Source organism: Aspergillus nidulans, chromosome VIII, assembly GCF_000011425.1.
Source record: "Aspergillus nidulans FGSC A4 chromosome VIII".
In the NCBI taxonomy this organism is placed as follows: Eukaryota; Fungi; Ascomycota; class Eurotiomycetes; order Eurotiales; family Aspergillaceae; genus Aspergillus; species Aspergillus nidulans.
This window is the reverse complement of record NC_066264.1, coordinates 2,422,785-2,442,557: the sequence shown is the minus strand read 5'-3', so window position 1 is coordinate 2,442,557 and position 19,773 is coordinate 2,422,785. Positions and strand designations below refer to the sequence as shown.

General features: G+C 53.3%; 7 protein-coding genes across 7 annotated transcripts, besides 2 other annotated features; 4 read left to right on the top strand and 3 right to left on the bottom strand.

Moving 5' to 3' along the window:
- Positions 1-16,062: part of a sequence feature (contig 1.12 753..174100(-1)) that runs on past the window's edge.
- exgO (exo-beta-1,3-glucanase Exg0) lies at positions 156-3,438 on the bottom strand. The gene is made up of 3 exons (XM_050613308.1): positions 3,135-3,438; positions 2,164-3,077; positions 156-1,614 (listed from the first exon to the last, which is right to left on the bottom strand). The coding sequence occupies exons 1-3, from the start codon at positions 3,337-3,339 to the stop codon at positions 388-390; spliced, it is 2,346 nt and encodes a 781-aa protein (XP_050469135.1). The 5' UTR covers positions 3,340-3,438; the 3' UTR covers positions 156-387.
- Positions 4,992-6,402, bottom strand: ANIA_00780 (aminotransferase-like domain-containing protein; the record flags this gene model as incomplete). The annotated part of the gene is made up of 3 exons (XM_653292.1): positions 4,992-5,451; positions 5,499-5,881; positions 5,932-6,402. 3 exons carry the CDS (start codon positions 6,400-6,402, stop codon positions 4,992-4,994), a joined length of 1,314 nt encoding a protein of 437 aa, XP_658384.1.
- ANIA_00781 (uncharacterized protein) lies at positions 8,407-11,587 on the top strand (the record flags this gene model as incomplete). The annotated part of the gene is made up of 2 exons (XM_653293.2): positions 8,407-8,988; positions 9,078-11,587. The coding sequence occupies 2 exons, from the start codon at positions 8,407-8,409 to the stop codon at positions 11,211-11,213; spliced, it is 2,718 nt and encodes a 905-aa protein (XP_658385.1). The 3' UTR covers positions 11,214-11,587.
- ANIA_00782 (ankyrin repeat protein) lies at positions 12,000-15,419 on the top strand (the record flags this gene model as incomplete). The annotated part of the gene is made up of 1 exon (XM_653294.1): positions 12,000-15,419. The coding sequence occupies one exon, from the start codon at positions 12,000-12,002 to the stop codon at positions 15,417-15,419; it is 3,420 nt and encodes a 1,139-aa protein (XP_658386.1).
- On the top strand, positions 15,555-17,377 carry ANIA_00783 (putative general amidase; the record flags this gene model as incomplete). The annotated part of the gene is made up of 3 exons (XM_050613307.1): positions 15,555-15,777; positions 15,941-17,173; positions 17,232-17,377. The coding sequence occupies 3 exons, from the start codon at positions 15,555-15,557 to the stop codon at positions 17,375-17,377; spliced, it is 1,602 nt and encodes a 533-aa protein (XP_050469134.1).
- Positions 16,063-19,773: part of a sequence feature (contig 1.13 2696..249512(-1)) that runs on past the window's edge.
- Positions 17,740-18,652, top strand: ANIA_00784 (oxidoreductase, short-chain dehydrogenase/reductase family; the record flags this gene model as incomplete). Its single annotated transcript, XM_653296.1, has 2 exons — positions 17,740-17,855; positions 17,923-18,652. The coding sequence occupies 2 exons, from the start codon at positions 17,740-17,742 to the stop codon at positions 18,650-18,652; spliced, it is 846 nt and encodes a 281-aa protein (XP_658388.1).
- Positions 18,882-19,704, bottom strand: ANIA_00785 (superoxide dismutase sodM; the record flags this gene model as incomplete). The annotated part of the gene is made up of 2 exons (XM_653297.2): positions 18,882-19,586; positions 19,657-19,704. 2 exons carry the CDS (start codon positions 19,702-19,704, stop codon positions 18,993-18,995), a joined length of 642 nt encoding a protein of 213 aa, XP_658389.1. The 3' UTR covers positions 18,882-18,992.

The following is a 19,773-nucleotide window of genomic DNA, read 5'->3' as shown; positions in this document are numbered from 1 at the left end:
GACGAGAATTTCAGAAGACATCTACTTAAAAATACTTGATGTGCCCTGTAACAGAAGCCTAAATGGCCCTCCAGCAGCTGAGGGCGTCTGCGAAAGACATCAAGGACTGCAAGAGACCTACGATGTTTCTACATGGATATGTAAGGAACTTTGTCTCGCAGTGGTATCGCAAAAGCCATATTATCTGAACAGACTCAGTCGAACGGTAAATAGTAAATATAATGGTATCAACAAAGTCCACCCTAGGCCTCGTCTATTTAGATAACGCAGACCACAGGACCGACTAAACCTCCAACGAACTATATACCATACCTAGATAGATAGAGACAGAGGTGAAAATGAAGTAAACAATCTATCCCGTCCCAAAACTTTAAACGTAACTCATGCTCACGCCTGCGACGTCTGCTCAAACAACGCAATTGTTGAACAATACGTACTCTTGTTTCCCTCCTGCGGCACGAGACTCGACCCATCGGAGTTGGTGATCATATTTTCTGATGCAATCGTGCTGAGACCGAAGATATGCACGTCGGAGCAGTCTACCTGCACCATATTCTCCTGGCACGAGTCACCCAAGCACTCCTGGCCGTAGTTTTCAAAGAAACTGTACAATCCCGCACCGTAGACATACACGCTGGACGAGTTGATAACGCGCAGACCCCAGGCTTTCCTGCATGCATCCGTCGTGCAGTAGGAGAAGTCTGGATCGTTCCAGGAATCCTGTGGCGTGAAGGGTACGAGCGCGTTGGGATTCGCCTGGTAGTATGGTGTTTCGGTCTGGATTAAGCCCATGAAAATGTTCTTCGCGTTAGAGACTTGGTAGTTGTACAGCTGGTTGTGTTCGGCGGCGGTGCCGTACATCCAGACGGGACCTTGGGATTCAACAAGGATGCCACGGCCGTTGTAGATGTTGATTTGGTTGTGATCATCAAGGTCGAGTTCGTGGTCGGCGGTCCAAGACCAAACGTTCTCGAGGTAAGCGGTTGACTTTTCCGTCAGGTGCAGGAGCATGAATGCGCCGATGCACTGGGTGTTTGGGGTAGTGGTAGAGTTGGGAGTCTTAGCGCAAGTGTCGGACTGCAGCTCTGTTCCTGCGGAGCCGCCGATGCGGAAGTGCACGTCCCACATGCCGACAGAGCCAGGAGTTTCCTCGGCAACGTTCCATTCCATGAGGATCGCACCGGGGGCGGGTCCCTTGGTCAGGATGGTGAGATCAGAGATTTCGACGGAGCCGGTTTCGCCGGGCTGGCCAACTTGCAGGAGGGGGATGGGGTTCTGCTCGTCGGAGAACTTGTCGCCGTAAGCCATGAGGACGGGCCAGACCTCGCCAACGATCTTGATGTTGGAGGGGACCTTGACGGTGTCAGTGAGGACGTAGGCGCCGTGGTCGAAGTAGACGACCTGGTCAGATGTTGCGCTGTCGAAAATCTTTTGGATGGCAGCCGTGTCGTCCGTTGAGCCGTCGCCCTTGGCGCCGTTGGCCTTAACGCTGATGAAAGAAGACGAGGCGTAGCTTTCGTAGAGGGGCTTCGAGCGCTCGAAAATCTTGCCGCTGCTGCTGGAGAGGAGGGATGCAGGCTTGGTGGCGCCGGGAAGAGCAGTCTGGATGCGGGTCTTGGTGACCGTGCGGGCGGAGCATTGGCTTGAGCCAGAACCAGAGCCCGAGCCGTGAATCGCGCCTGTGGACGTTGATGCTGAGGAGACGGTTCCGGAAGGAGCATCGGCAACAGACGAGGTGCCGACCTGAGCGGTGGTTTCAGAGCCTGAAGGGACCACTGCAACAGAGGTAGCGGTTTGACCCGTAGCTTCAGTTTCTGGTGCCTGCACAACGGAGGTGGCAGTTTGGCCAGTAGCTTCGGTGCCTGGAGCTTGGACAGCAGACGTGGTCTCAGTCTGGCCCGCGTTTTCAGAGCCAACAGTAGAAGCGCCAGCCTCAGTAGCAGTCGATCCGCCAAGGCCAGACAAGAGACTGTCAATGACTGGGATCGAGGGCAGAATTGTAGGCAAGAGCCCCTCAGTAGTCTCCGCAGCGTTTGTACGCGATTCCGTGGCTGAACTCGGCAGTGGGAGGGTTGACGTGGAGGTTCCACACTCGTAGACGGTCTCGATGATGGTAGAAATCACTACATCATCCTCGGCTTCAGCCTCGGCCGTGGGGTGAACGGCGCGCTTGTTGACGGACGCGGGGCGGTAGATACCTCCCTGAACCCAGTTGTCTACAACAGAGCCACCGGCAAGGATAGCAGTGCCGTCGACACCAGCAACACCGGTGGTAGCGCCGCTGAAGTCGACATTATCTAGGACGAGCGTACCGGCGCCAACGGGAATGCTGTCGCTGCCCCAGGCGGTCACGACCCCAGTGGGTGTGTTGACGAACTCGGTGTCGAGCAGCAGGACAGAACCAACAGTCTGGTTAGAAGGCGAGTTGGACATATTAAGACCGAGGTTGCAGTTGTTGAAGGTAATTGACTTGAAGGTCCAGGCCCAGTTCCAGTTCATATAAACACCAGTGTTGCAGTCATTGAAGGTCAGGTTGCGGCTGGTGAACTGCTGATTACCGACGAACATGCCGTAGTTTCCACCATTGAAGGTCAGGTCCGTCATGAAACCGCCGGAGCCGTTGTCCATGAAGATACCCTGCTGCTTGTTCTCAGAGCCTCCGCCTTTGATCATTTCAAAGCGAATGTTCTGCAGGCTAGTAGCCTGGCCGACCTGCCAATGAATACCAGCTCCAGAGGATTGGGGCATGGCAGTCAGGTCAACGACGAAGTTACGGATCGAACGGAAGAAATTGTTCTGGTTAGTGTACCAGTTGGAACCGTCATCGGTGTATGGGTCTGCGTCGACGACGGCCATACCAGAGAAGTCGGCAGACGCTTTGAGAACAGGAAGGTTGTTGGCATCACCAACCATTTGGGTGTAGTAGTACTGAACAATGGGTTTGGAGACGAGGTATGTGCCGGCAGGGAAGTAAACCACGGCGGGCTTCGTGGTGGACGAGTCGCAGCCCTGACCGCAGCGGTTGCCAGAAGAGATGGCCTTATTGATGGCATCGGTATCGTCCGTTGTACCGTCACCTACTCTATTAGTCACTCAAGTCACTCATACAAGTACATGAGCCTGGAAAGACTCACCAACAGCACCGAAATCCTTCACATTGCGGTGTACTTGGTAGTCGGCGTCGTCCCCAAATGGCACCGCCCCACGGTTCTCTATAGTGCCCACCCAGTACTCCGACGACGACTGTCTCGCAACGATCTCGGTCTCACCAGAAGCAACAGGACTCGCTCCAACCCAGGCGGACCCGGCTAAGAGCAGAAGAATGTTGGTAAAACGCATGATTGCTAAGTATGGTTTGGAGCTGCGTCAAGATGGCGAGCTCTTCACTGACCAGCAGCGAGTAAATAATAATATGAATCGGTTGCTGTCAAATGACAGATGATATAAAAGGCGATGATGTGCAAAGGAAAGAAGAGCTTTAGCGAGACACTGTCAGGAGTTTGAAGGTCCCCAGACTCTGTGTTGATACAGCCCAGCAAGCCTATAGGGACAGACAATGGCCGGAGTCGATAAGCAGTGAACGACAGGGGTCCAAAGAATGAATGAATATATAACAAAAGAACGAATGCAGGATGAACTAAACAGAAGACGGGCCGGCGCTTGAAGAGAGAAAAGGAAAGAAGAAATGGGAGATGGCCAGGCGAAGCGATTGTTCTTTAGGCCTGGCGATCCAGTTGTTGCTGTCGACGATGTAACGGGAATACACGATCTACCGCCAATCAGGAGGGGCAGGCTCCAAAAGCGGCCAATCAGAGTACGTAACGAGTGTAATCCCGTCAATGCTGAAACAGTCGATTCAGGGATGAAACGAAACGACCGAATCGTTCACGGGTTGGTTGGGGCCTGATGACCCTTCCTTGTTATTAAGCCGCTTAGAGAAACAGAGCGTGTTCGAATGAGAGGGAGAGGACGGTAGTCTGAAAGAGCGACTAGAATCAGAATGAAAATATGCTGAAAGAAAAGACCGCCCGAACCTAGCGACGGGATTGAATGCTATATACCACTTCCCGGCGAGGTGATCAGCATACCCTGCGTGACCGAGCAACACCTTTTCGCTAGCTTTTTCTTGCTTTTCTTGATTTCTTGCTTTGTCTAAAGAGTCCAAGAGTCGTGGTATGAGAAGCTACGGGCGGAGTCCGTCGAGGTGCGGTTTTAAGTACACATTCCTGTTTGCCTGGCAACTATCTTGTACCTCGTCAGGTATGCTGGCGTTACTCAAGAGATACACGGTTACTCGCCAAAGAAGCATGGGCCTTGACTTCGAGTCTCGAATCCTCGATTGCTTTGACTTGACGATAATTATAGTTATTATTCCCCATAGCCAAGCTTTGTTACCCGCCTCGATTCCGATCGAGCAGAGCCTGGCCAGGACGGAGTCTTTTCTTCCTTGAGCTATCATGAAACCACTAGGGCTCTTAGCCGGGGATAGAGCGCTAAAGATCGTCCAGTGGGAACTCATTCCACTGGCTGATTTCGCGAGGAACGGATTTGACTGCCAAACAGCGTAGTGCTCGGGCGAATAGGCTGGATACGTGGATTCATAAAGGGGTATGTGACGCGTCGCTTGGATAGCTGTTTGTGCGCAGAGTATGGGAGACCATTAGACCCAAATTCATGCCGAGAACACAGCCAAGGCACAGTGCAAGTGCCACGGCTGCCATACTCAAGGGCAATCCGTCAAATATTTTCCATTGTGTCGATCGTCAGGTCGGACGTATGTGTTACCGAGCTCTCGCGTCGCGCGTGTGATCATCGAGGTGATCATCTTCAATCATCACTGCTTATTTTCCGAAAAATCCCCAAAAGTGGTCTACTTTGAGTACATCTTTACTTTTTATTCCCCCAAGCCCACTTTTTTTTAGCCTCCTTCATAAGAGGCTAAATAGAGGAAGTCCCATCCCCATCCGTTCTCGGTTTCGTATCATCGCGTCTCATGTTCGTTGCCCGATCATCTGCCGGATCGCACTCGCCAACCGTCGCACTCCTTCTGCCAGCTTCTCCTCCGGTTCCCACGCGAAGCACAGACGGATAAATGACCCAAACTCGTTCTTGTCCTCCGCCTGGTCGCCCTGGACTCGGAACAGAGTTCCTGCAGCGACTCTCACACGGTGATCCTGCAGTGCGACCGGGACCAGGTCACTCGCGCGCAAGGACCCCGGCAATGCAGCCCAGATGAAGTAGCCGCCTGCGACGGATGGTCCCGTGAAGGGGACCGTTACACCAAGGGGGTAAAGGTGGGTTTTGATAGCGGACATCAGGCGGTAGTATCGTGATGCGTATGCGGGGCGTAGGACTTCGTCGATGTGCTTTTGGAGGAAACCGGAGGAGACGAGCTGGTCGACCGCAGTCGATGAGAACTGGGACGGGGCGCCGCCGGAGCGCTGGCAGCCTCTACATTCTGTTAGCTTTGCTTGGATAATCGGGGGAGCGGTCCGTACGCTTGTGAGATACCGTAGGCGACCTTTCCTGAACCCTCTGCCCATCCTGTACGGATCCCCGGTCCGATGAGCTTGCTGAAACTGCCGTTGCTCACGACGTTGCCCCATTCGTCTTTCGGGCCGCCGTCCAGATACCGGTCGACGTCTACGAGACGAGGGTGTAAGGCGGTCGCGGGCCCGTCGAGCGGCTTCTCGGGATCGGACGGCCATTGCAGGAAATCGTAGACATCATCTGTGACCACGAGGGCATCGAACTCGCGCGCCAGCCGAACGAGAGCCTCGCGGTCCGACCGTGACATTGTTATCGTAGACGGATTCGAGAACGCGGGCGTTGCATAGATAACATGTCTGTAGAGCCTCGCCCATGGCCGTAGAGGTGTAATCTTTGCTCGATCAGTTAGAATAGCCTCTCATTCCATCTCGACATCCGTACCGGTTCCCTATCCCCCTTAGCCCCGCGGTCATTGGCGGCAGCCAACTCCCGCCGCAGATAATCCAAATCCAGCCCGCGCTCATCCTGGGGAATGGCTCTCAGCCGGCCCGCGAAACCTGCATCATCAAAAATGCGGCAGACCAGGTGGTAGGTCGGCGCCACCAACCAGACATTCCGCGTATAGCTTGGGTCGGAGAAGACCGACAGGATACAGGCGAGATTCTGACTTGCGCCGCCCGTGATGCAGATACGACTGCCTGTGACAGGGTCGGCTGGACGGTAGAATGAAGTCAGCCATTGAGCGACGTGCTCGCGCAGTGGCCCGTACCCCTCGTCGGGGCCGTACATCAGGGCCGGCGTGCGGATGGCGGGGTCGGCCATCACCGTGGCGAATGCGTCCGCGAGCGCGCCCGTAGGGAGGAGCGACGGATTGGGCCATCCCGTGAAGAGATCAACTGTGTCGTAATCCATGCTGACAGAGTACGGGGCTGAACGCGGTGTAAATACTCGGGGTTGGCTGAGATTGGGGGTGTACGGTAAGAAACTCTATACTGATATTCTCTGTCGGGAGATATATTTTGGCATCTCTCTATCTTATCTACGGCGCCGCAAACTGCCATCACCGTTTAGGCTAAGGTTGACTCTTATCCTTGAGCTGATCATGCGATAAGGCACGTAGTTAGATCTGATTAATTTAGAGTCGCATACATATCACATAACATATGTAGTCTACAAGGTAGTCTATCAATAAGCCACCCTCTTCAATCAACGTCCTGCGCCAACGTCCTTGAACGTCCTCCATTCGTTTAGTCATCCCCAGACTGGACGGTCACGTAACCTCGGAATTTCCTCACTGAGGAACATCGTAACTCCGACATCGGCTCGAGTGGACAGCTCCCATCATCCTACATGTCAGAAGCTCGGTTCCAAAGGTCGACCTGGGGGCCCGAGTTGGGAACCTTGGAAGAACCTGGGTAAGCTTGGTAAGTTTGATTTGGTAAGCGGTAATTAACGTTCCGAAGAATAGGCGAGCGATACAGCACTCCGCCTCGATTAATGGCAGTGCCTGGAAAATGGGACCTTACGTACATTATGCATACGTAGCGTCGATATACGTCTTCCTATACGTAGCTATTTCCGCTGCCAGCCTGGCAGATGCAAAGTCGCCACTTCATCCTTTCGCAGTGAAAGACAGAGAGAAAGAGAGAAATCATGACGTGATAGGGAGTGCTGGCATTTGGCCAGCCCCTGATGCTCCACCAGTTTGGGGAGCTCAAGTCGCACTGGGGCGAGGCTACGAGCGAGGCTGCGAGCGTGGCTATGAACTGTGAATGATAATAATACTAATGATCACACCATCACCTCCCGCAAAACTATTAATATGGGATGCCCGCCTCGTTTGCAATAATGTCCACCGCCTGCCCCTGCATCTTCGGGTATTCGGATTGCGAATCAAGACCCGTGGAGTTGCAAGTGAGCCTACTAAAGTTGAAGCGTCCAAGATGGATTGGTTGACCCAATTCCGTGGGCCGTCAATTTAGAATCTATAAATATCGCACTTTGCATTGATTGTATACGTATACCATTCTAGGCACAAACGAGGGGGTCTGGAACATCGGATCTGGGGACCGGACGGTCAGTGGTCACAATGTGCATTGAGAGAAAGAAGAAAAATAGTGAAAGCACTGTGTACATAGTGTAGGCATGAAAGGAGTGCAGCCTATTCATATTCTTGGTAGAATTTGCAAGTCGGCAGGATCCAAGAAATACTCCGTACTTAAAATACGTTGGAGCTGCCGAAAACAGTATAGATTGGTTCGTGGAGGGAGAACCGCGCATTGATTGGTTCTAGGTTGCTGCCCCAAACATCAATATTTATGATCCAGTTTCTTTCCTTCTTCTCCCCCATTCCTCGCTCTTTACTTTGTCGTCTCTACCATTACTTGTACAGCTCCCTTCTCCTGTTTGTGACCTTTTTTGTCGTCATCTGAAACCAGTATCGCCCTTCGTTTCTCGTGGATTCTGCCGACCGCCTGGCTGCTCGGCTGCCGGCTCGATCTATCGCTCCTTCCTTTCATTCCTCCCCGCTCCCTCCTGCAGATCCATTCCACAACCCTCGCCGGGTATCGTGGACAGCTTCAGACGTCCAGTAGGAAGAGAAGGAACTGCCTGGGCCCCCAGAACCGGCCGTGGTCAGACGTTTTCAGCTGCTTTTGCGTTATTGTCAGCCTTCGGCCCTTCGTACATGGTTGGTGGCTGTCATTCTTTCCCACCTCACTCACTCACGCTCAGCCTTGCTCACCTGCTCACTCCCTCCTTCCTTTACTTACCTATTCCTCCCCGCGGCTCTCTCGGTCGCGAGCCTTCTCCCCTCTTTTTAATATCAATTTTTTGTTACTGCATCCCATCGATCTCACCCAGCTGGCGTTTCCTGGGACTAATTTTTTTTTTTACTGCGACGCTAGCTCCGCAACGATGCTGTCCGCTCCTGTTAAATCGGCCAAACGAATCTCCTCCCTCTTCTCGTTGGGTTCACATAAAGATGCGTCGAGTCCTACGTCACCGCGCTCGCCGAGTCTTTCCAGACCGTCGCCCGATCAGAGCTCGCACGATACGCGGCCCCGAAGTAGCTCCAGGCCAGCCCGTCTATCGTCTGCACCCGCCGTGCCGAACTTTTCACATCCTGGCCATGGTGCCTCGCCCAGCCCAATGAAGGACAACTTTGAGGACTTGGATGCTCCGCTCCCGCCGCCTCCCTCTCTTTATGCGGTGAACTCGGATCTGGCCGAAAGCACATCCAACTCTCCCGATGGTAGACCTCAGAGCAGGGGCCGACGTTTGAGTAGCAGTAGACCGGGTAGTTCCGGTGGCCTGGCTGTTCCCAGCGGTCCCGATTCACGGCCCGGAACGCCCTCCAAGAGACGCAGTTGGATGCCTGGACGAGCGCGCGCGAGCTCGATCGATGTGCGGTCCAGCCCCCAGCTGCCGAGTGCTTGGATTGCTGGATTAGAACACAAGATTCTGTATGACATGGGCCCCCTGGGCCGGGGAGAGCAGGTACGTAAGCTTGGTCGTATTCGACGGCTGCATTCCCTCTTGTTGTGATATTTCCCGCGCGACCGCAACTGAGACGGATCGGACAATAGATTCCAGAATTGTGGAACGAGACCGGCGACACATACGTTTACCTGTTCCCCCAGAATACCGGCAGACCGCCGTCTTTCAAAATTCATTCTACCGTCTTCGCTGATTCAGCTTCACTAAACTTCCTCGCCCGTGGTTCCGACCCGAGAGCCACCGGCAGCCTTGAGCGCCAGGCGCGAAGTTTATCCCTGAACCCTAATAGCACACCTACCTCGCCTCTTACACCCCACAACTGGAATGATAACGATAACGACAGCGCCGGTAGTAGGCGCATGTCGTTTGAGGATGACACGCAAGAGGAGCCCCAGGAACTTCACCTCTATTTGCCAATCCCGCTGAATAGTGATGTGTCCAGTGAGGGCGCAGCTATCTCCCAAGAAGACTTAGAGACGCTCCTTCTCTTCCGAAATCTCTTTGCCTTCCTCCTAGGCCAGTCCTTGATTGCAACACCGCGGTCCTCGTCGTTGTTCACAATTTTCATGGATATCGCTACCCTACTGGCTCGCTTTGAATTCACTAATTTGGACGGATCCAATTTTGGTGAAATTGCTACATCTAGCTTTAGCAATTATTGTGATGAGCTTGCACTAGCTGATGTTCGTAAGAGCAGAGAAAAGACAATTGAAGCTATTGTCTTGGGAGAGCGACTTCGATTCTACCCGCTCTACCTGGAAGGGTTTGTGCACGGTGTTGGTAAGCTGGACGAGTTAAAACAGCTGAGGAGCCCTAAATACGGGTTGATCAGTGCTATAACCCAGAAGCGACTTGAGCGCGGGTTCATCGATCTGGACGGTCGTCTGAAGGTCTTGCAAAGTAAGCTCAATGACTTTGAGTTCCCTTCAATCTTTTCCGGCTCCGCAAATTCCCAAACGACCGCTGAGAGCAAGGTGGTGCGGTACAAAGCATGGAAGGCAGCCTTCCTCGAGTTCCGGCGATTTCTGCTTCAGTACTACCGTCAGAAATACGGGTCGTGGCCACCCAAGCCATCACGAAAGAACCATTTTGAGGAGAGTGGCTTGAACCGTAAAGTCGCGAAGGAAGTGTTCGAGGACATGTGCAATGTCTACGACATGCTGGTCGACCGCACTGCCCTCACCGATCGAACACTCGACGTAACGCCGGTTGCTGACGAATCGGCCAGCCCGGCAGAACTTCAGAATCGTGCCCTGCGGATTGTGCTCAGTGAGTATGATCGGAGCACACCACCAGTGCAGCCTCCAATCCCGTTCGATATTCCCCAATATCCGTCTCTGCAACCGCTCCTGCGGAAACCGCTGGATCCTAAGAAGGAAGCGAAACAGATGACGAAGAAGTTGAAAGATTCAGATGTTAATGCCGTGCTCATGGCATCTTATACTCGTGAAAGTCTGAAGCCGACGCCGTTTGTTGAAGCTTTCATGCAGTTTGAACGGCGCCAAGGCCATGGCAAGTCCCTTAACGACTTGATTGACCTCCGATGCGGCCAGTGGATTCTCATTTACTGCATTATTCAAGCACTACCGCTGGTCGTTGTTGATGTCCAGGACGTTCGTTATACCGACGACACGGAATATTTCCTGTGCATTGCTCCTCGCGGCGGCGCACCTTGGGTGAACAGTGACGGCAAGGTTGCCCGTAGCTGGTTCGGCGTTGCCGGCGGCAATGGTCTCGTTAGCTTACCGTCCGATGTGGTCGTTAACGGTGTGGAAGGTGTCTACCGGCGCAGCCATTGTTGGCAAATGGCTGAGCAATGGGCCGAAAAGGATGCCATCTTGGGGCCGCCCACAGTTGATGACCCGTATGATAATGAGTCGTCAATCTCATCCCCATATCCCGCACACCAATCATCTACCGGGTCATCATCTGAGCATCCCGCGCACCTACAGCAACCGATGCCTGGACAGCAGATGCCTCCTACTCCGCTGCTGACCCCTGGAGGTGGTCTTGCGCCGCCACCTGCTATTCCGCGAATGAACTCGCCCGCTCTACGTGCAAGGGCAGAGCATCGGCACTCGATCAATCCCGGTCTGGAGGCGCTGCCATTACCAGCCGGTGTGGCTCCGATTGATCCGCCCGCACGGCCCGTCAGCAAGTTCAACCCCAACATGAGCTTCGACGACATCTTGAAACAGGTCCCGAACCAAAAGGGCAAGAAATGATGTCCCTTTAACCGAAATTGTACAATGTTTGAGGAGGAGCTATACTATCAACATTGCATTTTATTATACACCTTAATAACTCTCTTTTATCATCGTCATCCATGTTCTCTGTAATGGTACAGCAGGCAGGACTAGGACGGGGACGGCGTACATGCGTGACAAAAGATATTCAGCTGATTGTTTGCGGCGAGCATTTTGATTCCGGGATTTGCATTCAACCTTGTCTTTTTTCCCCTCCCTTACCTTTGCTTTTTGGAAACTGCTGTTAGACGCGGTCTCCTGGCCTTACATCCTTGCATTCACTGGATTCCCACGATTCTCGACCCGTCGGATTTCTGTTATAGTAGAGCGATAGAGTAATAAATAATTGTGATGATCTGTCCTCCCGTCTACTACGCATTAGACATGTTATCCGACTTATCGGAGTAATCAGCATGGATGCTTCTGTATACGATATTAGCACAGAGACTAAATGAGTTAGTGCATTCAGCCCCAATCAGCAGCTAAGCGAATCCTTCAAGACTTGTACTCAACTAGGGCCGTAAGCTCGTATTTAACGGTCTAGATCGCCGGTCTGCATTTTGGTCTCTCAGATTCTGGAGTAAAACTCGCAGCTGTGCCGTCTGCCGCTTCCCACTCATTTCACGCAACCAACACCAGGAAACACCTCACTGCGGTTTATACACGAAAACGCGCTTAAATGCCTACATAACTCAATCTCCGCGAGACACCGTCTCCGCAAACTGCATTATTCGATCGTGTGACCCGAAAACTGGGAGAAAATAGATGGCCAACTCCAACTCCCGCTCCCGCTCTCGCAGCTTAACGAGCTCCACGACCGACGCCCACAACGATCGCCTGGAACCGCGCCTCCTCAAGGCCTGCGCCTCCGATTCTCTTAAAGAAGTGCGCGATGTTGTTGTGACGGCGCGTGAGGCCGGGCAGCTGACGGATGGGTTTTTGCGGCTGGGACTTCTGCGCGCTTGCGAGAGGGGCGGGATTGAGTGCGTACGGTACCTACTTGAGGTGGGTGCTTTGCCGGACTACAGCTACAACACGATTACCAATGCAAATGCAAATGCTGATGTGCAAGGGAACGGGAATAAAGATGGAGGAGGAGGAGGAGGTAACGGAGGGAGGGTAACATCCTCGCCACTCCTCAAAGCCGTTGAGCGAAACCATGTCCGTGTTGTCCAGATTTTACTGGACTACGGGGCTTCGCCGGATAGCACAGATCGTAAGGGCCGCACGGCGCTCATGACGGCTGCATGGCGGAACCATTTCCACATCCTGCAGGTTCTCATTGCGCGGGGTGCGGCCGTCAATGCAACGGATAACAGGGGGCGCAATGTGCTGCATAACCTTGCGGCGGACAAGATGTGCGATTGGGGTGAGGATGTGGTGAGCTTACTGCTGGGTACGGTTTGCGCGGTTGATGCCGTTGATGAGCTTGGGCGGACGCCGCTGCATTGGGCTTGTGCGACGGGAAAGGAGAGACTTGCCGAGATGCTGCTCGTGAGGCCGTTACATGTGAGTGGTAGTGGGAGGGCCACGGGCGGGCGGGTGAGTGGACCGGTGATGACGGGCGCGGATGTGAACGCTGTTGAAGGGCGGAATAAAACGGCGCTGCATTTGGCTGTTGCGCATGGGCATGAACGTATTGTGGCGTTGTTATTGAGGCATGGCGCGGATATTAATGCGAGGAGTGATGGTGGGTGGACACCGTTGCATAATGCATGCGATAGAGGCAGTGAAAGTATCGCGAGGAGACTGTTAGCTGCCGGAGCAAAGATCAATGCACAGCTGCTGAATGGGATTTCGCCCCTGCATCTGGCGGCGCAGGGTGGGCATCGTGAGGTGGTTGAGTGTTTGCTCGAGCGGAGTGATTTGAAACAGCGATTGAGGGATAACTTCGGAAGCACGGCCTTTCTGCGCGCGGCGCAGTTCAAGCGGAAGGATATCGTTGCGCTGTTGGCGCCGTACAACAATGTCGAGGCGCTCAGTGAGGATGCGCGCGGTGCTTGCGAAGGCTTTGAAGCGACGGTCGTGGATTTCGGGAATTTTCACAATGAGAACCGTGTCAAGCGGACATCTGTGTTCAACCTGCTGTATGGGCGGGATCCTGAGAACCCCCGGAAACAAGCGTTCAACGCGATGCCGTTGAATAGCAAGGCAACGGAGTTCCGATGGATTCATCTGCCCGCAAATAATATGGCTTGGGTGGAGGCGTTGCTAACAAAGGCATTCATCGAGGAGGGGGCGCATGATGTTGATAGCTTCAAGGGGCTGGAGAGGTCGTTCAATTACCAGCACCGCGGGCAGAAGATGCATTCGAATTTCATGAGGCCGTTGTGTCAGAGCACGCATAGGGCACCGAAGGTTCATGATGATGTTCATCGTGAACCTGCGGAGGAGAGGGCGGAAGTACAGTCACCAAAAATATTAATCAATGGGCTCTCTCGAGAGCTGCTATCCTCACCAGTGCCACCGTCTCCGAAGCTAGACGGGAACAAAAAGAAGCAGAAGATCGGCGCAAAGATGGAGCGGGTGGATTCGCAGGATGATACTCAGAGCGCGTCGGGAAAGAAAGGAAAGAAAGGGTCAGCAGGAACCCCCAAAGGGCCTAAGTCGCCCCCTATCAGACGAGAAAAGTCCCCACATCCCACTCTTTGCAAGGAAAAGCCGCCACCGCTGGAAAGCAACATCTGTTACTTCATGCCGTACTTGCATTTTGAGACAGCAGAGCGACGAGAGAGGATGCAGGAGGCGATTCGCAACGCTCAACAGGCCCCGACGCCCCAACCGGGGCTTGATCGGACACCAACACGCGATGAATTGCTCCTGCGCGCTCACCTCACAGGGTCGTCGACTTCGCTCCACATCCGGCGTACACTGGACCAGTTTTTCTATCCCAATATCGATACGCAGTCACGCGATCAGGACCAGGTAGTGTATAGGTATCAGAAGAAGAGATCTCGTGTGCCGGAGCCCAAGATCTTCATGGTTGACCAGCTGTGGATGTGGATACTCGGACCAAGCTTGATTGTGACCAGCTTTCCACAGCGATGGGACCAGCCAAAAAATGATCCGTTGAACGTGTTGGATGGGATCATCGAGGACATCAACTCCAAAACACGCGAGCCCGTACGCTCAGTCTATGACCTTGCCCTTATCATTACCAACCGCTGCTCAGGAGTGTTTGATCGACACCGCATGGGTGACGACGAGTACCAGTTTCTCGACATGTTCGAGTCGTCTATCGGCATTGCAACGGACCGTGAAAGTTTCCTGTTTAATCAGTTCAACCGGGCGTCAGCGCAGGCATCAGATTGGCTCAAGACTCATCGAAAACCCAGTCGAATTGCACGTCGAAAGGAGAAAGACGTAGCCAAGGATTTGAATAAAGAAGAGCGGAAGAAACAAGACAGCGACGAGGTCGACGACGAGCCGTTGTTCGTCGACAATCTGCTGGACATCGGCCAGGAGACGGACCTGCTCGCTGAAGCGAAGGATATCCGTGACGAGCTGAACATGATCCGCATGGTCCTGCACTACCAGAAAAACGTCCTTGACGACTTCCATGAAGTTGTGGGAGAGATCTATCTCAGCCAGGGCCAAAGCCAGAGAGATATCAAGAAGCGGTTTGGAGAGCAGCAGCGCACGATCGATATACACCTGAAGGACATTGACCGCATGGACAAGCAAGCGGAGCGCATCTACTCGTCCATCACAGACCTTCTCGACCTGAAGCAGAAACATGCCAACGCGTTCGAGGCGCGCTTTGCTCGCGACCAGGCAGCTGGCACGGCTCGTCAAGGGAAGATCCTCATGGTCTTCACAATCGTTACGATTGTCTTTCTCCCACTTTCGTTCATCACCTCGGTCTTCACCATCAATATGCCCGAGTTTGAGAACAACTTGACCATGGGATATGTGGCCAAGTATACGTTTGGAATCGGCTTTGGTATCTCAATTCCACTGGTGTTGCTGGCTTTGGTCTTGGATGATATTGGAGATATCTTCCAGGAGGGACTCCGTCGAGCGAGAGGATGGGTTCGGACTGGTAGATATGCAAGGAACCAGCTTCTATTAGAAAGAATGAAGGCGCAGCGACAGAGTCGAGAGCGAACGCTGTTGCCAACCAGGGAGAGGACAAGGGAGAGGGAGAGAGAAGTGTTGGAGCTGGAGTTTGACAAGACTGTATAATTGTATATACATTGATGACTAAGGAAATGACTTATGATTTATGACCTGCCGAGGTTCTCCGCATCGACAACAAGATAAATTCCCCGCCCCACGGCTTACTTATTTACACTCACATCAGACACTCAAGTATCTGTAATGGAGTACTCTTCGATCGCCCAACGCAAGCAAGACCAGCTTTGGGAGCGCATTCCTCAGGAATGGCGTCTTGCCCAAGACAAGATCCCCCCCGGGATGCATTCCCCAGCGGAATCTGTTACAAATGTTCAGTATGACAGGGTCAATGTGATGGATATCCCTCGGTCATGCGGCTTGCTCTCCCCAAAAGAGATCGAGATCACCGAAAGATGGGACATCACAGGTCTTCTTAGACAGATTCACAGCCAGAGTTTCACAGCAAAGGAGGTCATTCAAGCATTCTGCAAGGTACCACCACATTTCCCTAAAGTACGCATGAGCTAACGACCCAGAGAGCTGCCATCGCTCACCAATTGACACGGTGCCTAACAGAGCCCCTTTTTGAGCCTGCTCTCCAACGAGCTCAAGAATTGGACGACCACCTCCGCCGCACCGGCTCCCCAATTGGCCCTCTTCCGGCCTCCCGGTCTCAGTCAAGGATTCGTTCAACATCCGCGGTGTCGATTCGACAGTCGGCATCGCCGCTCTAGCTTTGCACCCTTCAGAGAAAGATGCACCGCTAGTGTCACTCCTGCAATCCCTCGGCGCGATCATTATCGCTAAGACCAACGTCCCCCAGACAATGGGCGCCTTGGACTCCGCAAACCATGTCTTTGGCAGAACGCTCAACCCGCGTAACCGCCAGCTCACTGCCGGCGGATCGACGGGCGGCGAAGGTGCTCTTCTCGCCCTTCGCGGCAGCATGATCGGCTTTGGAACCGATATTGGCGGCTCCATCCGTGTTCCGGCCATGTGCAACGGCTTGTACGGGTTTAAACCAAGTCAAGGTCGTGTGCCATATGGCGGGCAAACAGACGGCCAGCCCGTAGCCAAAGGGCGGATCTCGATTCAAGCCGTCGCAGGACCAATCGCTCATTCCGTCGTAGACATTAACGCCGTCATGACTCACCTCATTCCCAGGGCCCAATGGTTCGGCGAGGATTGTATCCCGGGTGCTTGGCCGTCACCACTTTCGTCTTTCGGCAGGAAGTCTAGACCGATTACTATTGGCGTCCTTCCGTCAGATGGGATAGTCGAACCCCTACCACCGATTTCAAAGGTTCTTAACGAAGTCGCCGCCGCTCTCCGTCGGACACCGGGAGTCAACGTCGTCCAGCTACCCGTCCCGAAAGCCCTGCCCAAATGCCAAGCCCTAGCTGGGCGTCTCATGGGCGTCGATGGCGGCATTAAAATGCTAGACCTTGTCGAAAGCACTGGCGAGACACTAATCCCTTGGCTTAAAGGCCGCACAAAACGGGGACGGCCGCTTCTTCTTTCGCAGCTGGCAGAGCTACAGGCAACCCGAGGAGATGTTGAGCTTGAACTCCGCAGGGAACTGTGGATGTATGGTAGTACCGGACATGAGCAAACGGTCGACGCGATCATCCACCCTGTTGCGCCACATCCTGTGCCAGAGTTGGATCGGTACAACGCGGTCGGCTATACGTCTTCGTTTGTGCTTTTGGACTACCCGGCTGGGACTGTTCCGGTCCGAAACTTTGGCAGAGACGATCTGGAAAACGGAAAGGAGATGGAGGCACGTGTTATTGGAAGCTGGGATAAGGCGAACCGGGAACTTTGTAAGCCTTCCCTTTTCTAGATCACTCAGAAGAATGGTGAATTGCTGACTTTACCTAGGGAATGAGAAAACGGTCGATCGGACAGTATACCTGGACTCCCCGCTGAGTGTTCAGGTCATAACGCCTAAACAACACGACTACGAGCTTTACCAGGCCATGGAGCTGATTGATCGGGCTATTAAGACTGACAGGTCAAAGCTGTAGTTCTGCCTAGGCCTCGTATATAGTATACAGTATACAGTATGCATGATTTTCCCGACCCTGTAACTATACGCTCCCGCGCAGATACGGCAGCATAAGCCCCTTGCATATACGGTGCACCGTCGAGGAGACAACCACTGGTTGTGTTATCTATGTCTAAGGCTGTGCTTAATAATGAATCAATCTATCGATACCATGATGCCATTCTGGACATGATCATTAATCTGCCGTAACCGAGTGTCTGGCACGGCTGCGGGGTCTCGAACCTCGGCTCGGCTTTCCCCATACTATCTATAATTTAGCTACTTTTCCAACCCAAAAACAACCTTCCACTCTTAACACTTCACCAGATCAAGTCTATCAAAATGTCCGCCTCCGAGCAAGTCCAGTTGAATAACTTCTCCTCCATCTTCTCCCTTGAGGGCAAGGTCGCCGTCGTCACCGGCGGCTCCCGGGGTCTGGGTCTCTATGCTGCAAGCGGGTACGGCAGCTCCCCTAATCCCCTATCCCTCGCCTAGCTACTGTACCCAGACTGACTCGCGCGACAGTCTCCTCCAAGCCGGCTGCTCCAAAGTTTACATCACCTCGCGCAAAGCCTCAGCTTGCGAGTCCGCAGTAGCAGCCCTCAACGCCCTCCCAAATAAACGCCCCGGCGCACAAGCAATCTCCATTCCAGCCGACTCCTCCAAAGTCTCTGAGATCGAGCGCCTGGTATCAGAAGTCAGCAAGACAACGTCCCATATTGATATCCTCTTCGCCAATGCCGGCGCGACCTGGGGCGAGGAATTCGAAAAGTTCCCCGAGTCGGCATTCGACAAGGTGCTCGACCTGAATGTGAAATCTGTCTTCTTCACCATCCAGAAATTCTTCCCCCTGCTCTCTGCAAAGGCGAGTCTCGAGGATCCCTCGCGCGTGATTATCACCGGATCCGTAGCGGGAATCACGCTCGGCAGTCTCGGCAAGAACGGAAGCTTCAGCTATAGCGCCAGCAAGGCGGCTGTTCTGCACATGACGCGCAATCTGGCCGTGGAGTTGGGACCGAAGCATGTCAATGTCACGGCAATTGCGCCAGGGATCTATCCGAGCAAGATGGCGAATGGGCTGATTGAGATCCAGGGCGGAATGAAGGAGGTGGAGGCGGCGAGTCCAAACAAGAGGCTTGGACGACCGGAGGATATCGCGGGACTGGTGGTGTTTTTGGCGAGTAGGGCAGCAGGGCATCTAAATGGAAGTGTAATCACGACGGATGGTGGAGCGCATTTGAAGGGGAGGATGTAGATACCTTCTGTGGCCAGGCCACTGAGTTGGGTTTGGGAAGCCGAGGAGAGTGGTAGCTTGTCACTCTATCTAGAACTATCAGACAACAACGACTACTAGACTTCTCTATGGCCTCGGCGCGCTAGGCAAGCGCGGACCCAGTATCAAGAACCAAGCGTCTTTTTACAGTCGATAAACCCACAAGTTGCCATAATAGGAGGTATCCAATTCAGGAAGCATATTTATCTTCGTCATGAGCACGCTTGAAGATAAAACGAGACAAGCAGAGTCAAGAAGCCCTATCTCATCTATAGATTCTAGTCAAAAGGAGATACTGAGCAGGATGCTAGCACCCGCCCATTTACAGCTTAATCCCACCTCCACTGACCTCAATTGGAACACCACTCTTGAATCTTTCCTCCGCTACCCCCCAGTTCAGCACCTTCCACACACCCTCCACATACGCCGCCTTGTTATTCAAATACTGCAAGTAATACGCATGCTCCCACATATCAACACCAAAGATCGCCACAAGCCCCGTGACAGGATCCTGGTCCTTTGTCGTCACAATGTCCAGTTTGCCCGCCGAGTCTTTGACAAGCCACCCCCATCCGCTCCCCTGGATTCCCAGTAGAACAGTATTGAAGGCCTTGATGAACGCCTCTACAGAGCCGAACTGGCCCTCAATTGCGCGCTTCAACTCCGGAGCGGACGCGACAATGTCCGTGGCGGGCGAATTATACGGTGCCAGATTCTCCCAGAAGAGGGAGTGGTTAATATGACCGCCGCCGTTAAATTTTATTTTTTGCTGAAGAGAGATGAGCAAGGGGACGTTGTTTGCTTGCGTGGCACTAGCTTGTGCCTCGAGCGAGGCGTTCAGGTTCGTGATGTACGTTTGGTGGTGTTTTTGATGGTGGAGGGTCATTATCTGGGAGGAGATGATGGGTTCAAGGGCCTATCTTTGTTAGCATCCGGGCAAAATCAATCAACCAGGACGGTAAACGAGCGGATTGGGTATTACGTACATCGTAGGCGTAGGGAAGGGGTGGGAGAGTGTATTTCTGGGTGGACATATTGGATCGATGGTGTCTTGGTAGATCTCAACGCAGTTAAGGATGACTGAAGAACTGGACAGGGAAGAC

Coding starts and splice junctions, on each gene's coding strand:
- exgO (XM_050613308.1), bottom strand. CDS start 3,339: ATGCGTTTTACCAACATTCTTCTGCTCTTAGCCGGGTCCGCCTGGGTT. Junction 3,078..3,134: donor GAAGGATTTCGGTGCTGTTG/GTGAGTCTTTCC, acceptor CTAATAGAGTAG/GTGACGGTACAACGGACGAT. Junction 1,615..2,163: donor CGTCCGTCAACAAGCGCGCC/GTTCACCCCACG, acceptor ACGGTCACCAAG/ACCCGCATCCAGACTGCTCT.